This window comes from Paramormyrops kingsleyae, chromosome 23 (assembly GCF_048594095.1).
Source record: "Paramormyrops kingsleyae isolate MSU_618 chromosome 23, PKINGS_0.4, whole genome shotgun sequence".
NCBI classification, from domain to species: Eukaryota; Metazoa; Chordata; class Actinopteri; order Osteoglossiformes; family Mormyridae; genus Paramormyrops; species Paramormyrops kingsleyae.
This window is the reverse complement of record NC_132819.1, coordinates 2429674-2435673: the sequence shown is the minus strand read 5'-3', so window position 1 is coordinate 2435673 and position 6000 is coordinate 2429674. Positions and strand designations below refer to the sequence as shown.

The window sequence follows — 6000 nt, the reverse complement described above, 5'->3', positions numbered from 1 at the left end:
CTGTTCAGCCTCAAGCAAAGGAGACTGCTGTAACCCCTTTCCCCCCATCCCCCATACACACTCTAATAATATAATAATTTTAATAATACAGTCGCAAAACTGCAATCCAAATATTTACTTTCATAGGCTCCACAAAAAGGAAGAAAAGGACAAAGAAATAAGAGATTGCCTAGCATGTGAAATAGTGGTAGGCAACACCTATGCCTACAGAAATGGTTTAACCCTAATTCTCGGCAGCCAATGACACTCACCCATTCAAAATGGACAAGTGGCCAAATGGCTCAAAAACGTGAATTTTATCACATAAAATACATGTAGAATGCATATTAACATGTATTCTACGTGTATTCTATGTGTTAAAATTCACATGTTTTTGACCTGTTTATATAGCGTGAGCATCACATTGCGTATGCATCGCCTCGCATAAAGGTCCAGGTACAGTATATAAGGTTCTAACAGGTCTGTATGCTGTTCAACCAAATGGAAATTAGTGGGAGAACATTTTAAACTGGATTTGAGAAAGCACTTCTTTGTAGTTAGAGTATAGAATATTCTTCCTGTTAGTGTAGTGCAGGTTAAAACCTTGGGTTAATTTAAATCAGAGCTAGACAAGATTTTAGCAACTTTAAGCTATAAGTTGAATTCTCCCCAAACGAGCTTGATGGGCTAAATGGCCTCCTCTTGTTTGTAATTTTCTTATGTTCTCAAATGTTACTGTTGAATACCTCTATCATTAGAAATTGTGTTTCTGCAACCACCAAAGTCTCTTAGAGTTCAGATATGATAAATCATTTGATGGTTTTTACTTTTATTAAAAATAACTTCCACATACTTGTGATTTAAAAAATGTTTAGATTAGAAGGACATTATTGCCTTCACCTGCACACTGCAGTGGCTCAGTGACTGATGTGGGTGAAATACAAACGACTTGTGATAGCTGTGTGTGGGAGGGGCATTTATGTGCCATTAATCAAAAGGTATGCAATTTACTCCAATGCCCATGTAAAAGCAGCTCCTGCTTTGAAATGTAAAAAACCACCTTCAAATGACAGGAGTCCAGTTGACTGAATTTAGGGGCAGATAGATGCCAGGAATTTCCATATCCACTGTAAAAGTTAAAATCCCATTTTTTAGATCAAAAAAGGACAATGACAATCAAATCAGGGTGCTTTGCTACTCCAATCTGCATTCGATTCACGCTCCAGGCCATATGGAAGACCAGGCTTTTCAAATTCACAGTGGAAGCACACGACCTCCACCTGAAAAAAGCAGGGACCTCATTTCCATGGCCGACAGAGAAGTGAAGCAGAAAGATGGGAGGTTTCGCTCCCTTCCCACCACTGCCCCAGCTCATAGGAACATCTCTGGTAGAGATGTCCACCTCGTAGCCCTGTGACACAGCAACCACAGAATAGTAGCATAGTGAACAAAAACAGCACATGCCTGTGAGCCCCCCACTCAGTGAAGGCATTCCTTTAGCGCTCCAGGTAGCACCATAGATTTAGCTATTGCTATTCTAAACAGGCTATAATTTCCCTGGATTTCTAAAAAAGACAAACATCATCTTTCAGTCTTTGATTTACTCACCTGCATGAACAGAAAACAGCTCAGATAAACATTCCACGATAATGCAAAGGATAAAAATCCAGGGAGCCATAAACCAAGCTTGTGGTCTGGAACCCTTTGAAACCACCTGAAGTTCCTGACAGTGCGGTTGCAAAATTTATATCCATCCATCAACCAACTGCTTATCAGAGGGTTGCCTGGAGCCCATCCCAGACAATACAGGTCGCATCAGCTTGGAAACAGTCCATGCAATGGGAAAGAGACTACCTAAAGGAAACCTGCGCAACACAAAGAGAGCAGACCAACTCCACATATAGTGCAAAGCAGAAGTCAAAGCCCCAGTCCTGGGGTGTGATGCTACCCAACGAGCCTCCCACCAAAATGTGAGCCAGGTTTACCCTAGAAATGCCTCAGATCAGCCCTCTTACTGTAACTTGTACACATCTTGATGTTTGTTACCCTTGAACACATCAAAGGTTTTCATCACCCACCAATCAGTACACTGCCTGAATTCTAACTGCACTATTTCCTTGGCAACCATACAATCAAGCCATTGCCATGTATCAATCAAAGGTATATGTTTACCTTTGGTTTCTGTCACAGTTTATAGATGTATGCAGCTAGATATTCAACATATTTGAGGTTAGCTATCTAGCTCAACACTACAGCAGCATCTACTCTCTTGGACATTAATTAAATCAGAAACCTTCATGCTATGAAGCTTTAATCACTGCTTAATCACCTGCTGACCACAAGGAGGAATTTTCACCACAGACTGAGCTGAACCCATGATTATTAGGAAGCAACTGCTTTAGCCATTAAAACCCATTTAAAATACTTCAATCAGCAGCTGCTTACCTTATTTACAAGGCATAGTTATTTGCAGTACTTTGCATAAGTGATTGTGTCATGGCAAGAACTACAGCAAAGCGTTATGGTAAAATGGTTTAAGACAAGCAGAGGAATAGCAGAGCAGCTCCCATTCCATTTGTGTGTGCATTTAAGTCATGCTTGGTAATGCATTATCTGCCTCACTTTTGCATTATATTGGGCAAAAGCACCTGCCAAATAAATAAATGCAAGTGTAAAAGACATTCATACTAACGGGGCTTAAGGCAAGCAGCCTGCATAGTTTGACCGCAAGATATGATCGCCTCCAACATTTACAGCACTGCTGATCATCCAATCAGTAAGAACCTTCCAGAGTGGCGCTGGGTTAACTGTAGCGTGTAAAGAAAGTAATGAGCTTAGCAGAGACGCTGCTGGAGTTCAGGGTGCTCGCTCTTAGCGGTGTCTGCCGGCTGGGTAGGCGCTGCGATGGGCTGATTGTGATATAGAACGGAGCAGTGCAACTAGGTGACGCAGTGCAACTAGACGAAGATCAGAAAATCAGAAAAGCCTTTCATCCACCTTCTAAATGCTTATATCCAGGTCAGGATTCCAAGGAAGGAAAAATACTTATTTTTATTCAATTAAAACCACAGAAATCCCAACAACAGTATTTGCTTATATTGCCTTGGACCAGAATAAAATCTGCAAACAGCCACTGATGTCCAGACTAACAAAAACACTGAAACAAATAAAGCAGTTAAACATCTTAAACTGATGAAACGCTGCTTTCTATCAACATGAATGTGGGAGAAAAATGTATAGAAAAGCTTTGAAATGAGGCATTCTGTAACACAGTAAGACGCTCTTCTGTCTTCTTTGAGATCAAGACCCAAGTACCCTGCATCACGTACAGAGCGGACTGACAGCTGTGTAACATCTGTGTAGGTGGGCACCTGACGAACTTATTTTACGTTGAACTTGGACTGAATTACATACTGTAATAGATAGGGCTGTTATTAAGATGCTTTTCAGTTACTCATTGTGGTCTCGGAACATTAACGCGCAAGAAATCTTAATGAATGCAGATTGATCTTCTTCCCTATGGTCAGATAGGGAAGGACACCCAGGGTTCGAACAAACTAACAAATAAATAAGAGGGAAAATAATTGCATGCACAACTCACCAAAACATCAATATGTTGTTTTCAATTCAATCCAATTTAATTTATATAGGGGTTTTTAACAACAGTCATTGTCACAAAGCACTTTACATTTAACCGGCCAGAACACCACCTCCTTCACATACATTAACTAATAGGAAAACATGACTATAGCAGATGTCAGTTTCATGACCAAATCTGGATTTTTACTAGACTTGTGTCATTTATGAACGACTCCTTTTTTTAGTCAACAAAACGATTGCACTGCATGGTTCGATCAGTTAGAATGACATAGTTACCGTCCAATGAGTGCATCACTGTTCAGTTTGTTCAGGAGTGAACTAGATCATGTCGTTCACGAAGGAATTTGATAGAGTCAGTACAGTTAATATAGTTAAATTAATGTAATGCTATACCCATTCCATTCCATTCCATTCCATTTTCTGCCGCTTATCCAAGGTCGGGTCGCGGGGGTAGTAGTCTAAGCAGGGAATGTTATACCCTATGAAGCATATATTAACGTTATACGTTGATTAAAATGAATAGTATATAGTTTAATTATTAATATATAATCAGTTTAAACAACATAAAATGGAACGCAATATATAAACTTAGTTGAATTGTAACACTGTATGGGAAAAGTATCAAAGGATGACCCCCCAGCTCCGCGAGACACGTGACAGGAGTGAATCAATGAACGATTTTGAACAAATTTGAACGAAGTGAAATAAATCGATTCCCTGGAAAGATTCATGTTTTCCACCTCTACCTAATAGCTTCATATTCACAACAAGACGCAGGTCCAAGCCCACTGGGACTGCGACAATCGCTCACACTTTAAGGTTTCATTACTCCGGGAAACTGCCGTTTAATTATTTAGAAATCTCACTAACTGGACGATAGATAAATGGTTAAATGCGGACCGGAGGCGGGGGGTGGAGTTATTGACTGAACGAGTACAACCTGCCTAAGAGGGACGCGGAGGGAAAGGGAGCAGGACCGGAGCGATGGACGGGAAAGTGAGATGCTGCTTTATGAGCGGCCGGTTACTTCCTAACACTTCTTAACACTGCTGAAACATTGTGTCTTATACGCGCACCAAGTACATAAAAAAGCAGATTGCTTTTGTTATAAAGAGGACAGTTTTACTGTGTGAGAGATTACAGTTGAAGGAGGGGGAATTGCGCTTTCACTTATCCACATTTGCTGGGCAGCATTTATTTCATTCATCGCCGTGCTGATGCGGCTCGCCAGCTCGTCGCATCTACAAACGGACACACTCTGTCATCACGCTTGCAGTGCATTTCCAGCATTAATGGTTCGGCCTCATTTCCCCGACTTATACCATTAATGCTGTCAAAAAAAGAACCCATGTTTCTGTAAGCTATTTAGATTAGGAAACCGGGCGTCTGATGAGCAACTTGGCAGGAGGGGGGTCGCCTTGATGGGTGTTGAATTTAACAACGAGCCGCTGAGCACATCGCACAGATTTGCCAGAAGCAAAGAGGCACCAGACTGCCTAAATTTCGCCTTTTCCTCGGAGGGATCGGACGGACTACAGCGTGGGATCGGGTGACTGCCTGTCAGATTAAGGAGAGCGGAGGGGAGAGAGAAAGGATTATGGCTCTCGTTTCGGTCTCTCTCTTTCTCTTAACGCTCACCTGTACAAACTTCTACCTGGTGCAAGCGAATAGCCGACATGCCGTACACTGGAACAGCTCCAACATACAGTAAGTTGTAGCAGATAATGTACTGTAATATATTACCTGTTTCTAAATGCAAAGTGCGCTGCGTCTGATGACAAGGGTTTTTATAGTTGTAGTCCATGGCTTATCCTCATGTTTACAACAATTCAGTGAATCTTAAATTCTGCACTGCCTGTCATCAGTGAATGCTTTTCAGATGCCTTCGGTATGACTGATCATAGTAAGTTATATTTTAATAATCTACTTCCCGAATTATGTCTCCCTTTTGTTGTATATATTATTTTCCCTCAACGTTGTCCAGCTGCTTTTCCTCCTGTAGCTCTTCATCCTGGTTTCATTATGCTTTAATCTATTCAGTGGGCCATCTCCACCACTACAGCACTGACAACATGACCCCTAGCTTGAGCAGTCCTATTCAACACTGTATGACAGCCTGCCACAGCAGAGACCTGTCCCTCCAGTGTCTCCTCACCTACCCCTGTCATTTTCATTCTCAGCCTCATACTTATCCTACTTGCTGCCATCGGGGCTCCATCAGCCCAGTGTATTGTTATCTAGGCTGAAATCTGCTCACCCATCTGTGTCTACCACACTAACTCCGCTCTGGCTAATATGCACACTAAATCCTCTCCCTCTCTCTTTCGCTCTGCTTTCATTTTAGCCTTTAATCTTCTCATCCTTTTTAATGTTTACTTCAGCTTATTTAAGGATTGTTACCTATACATTTCTCTTAATGCA

At 41.5% G+C, this 6000-nt stretch overlaps 1 protein-coding gene across 2 annotated transcripts in view; it reads left to right on the top strand.

Moving 5' to 3' along the window:
- The first annotated feature begins 4514 nt into the window (after positions 1-4514).
- The window catches only part of LOC111858190 (ephrin-A3-like), a 55808-nt gene continuing 54322 nt past the window's right edge, over positions 4515-6000 (top strand). For both annotated transcript variants that reach the window (XM_023839730.2, XM_023839729.1), the window contains exon 1: positions 4515-5286. In XM_023839730.2, the coding sequence (XP_023695498.1) occupies positions 5177-5286 (110 nt within the window). In that variant the 5' untranslated portion in view covers positions 4515-5176. The remainder of the gene's footprint in view (positions 5287-6000) is intronic.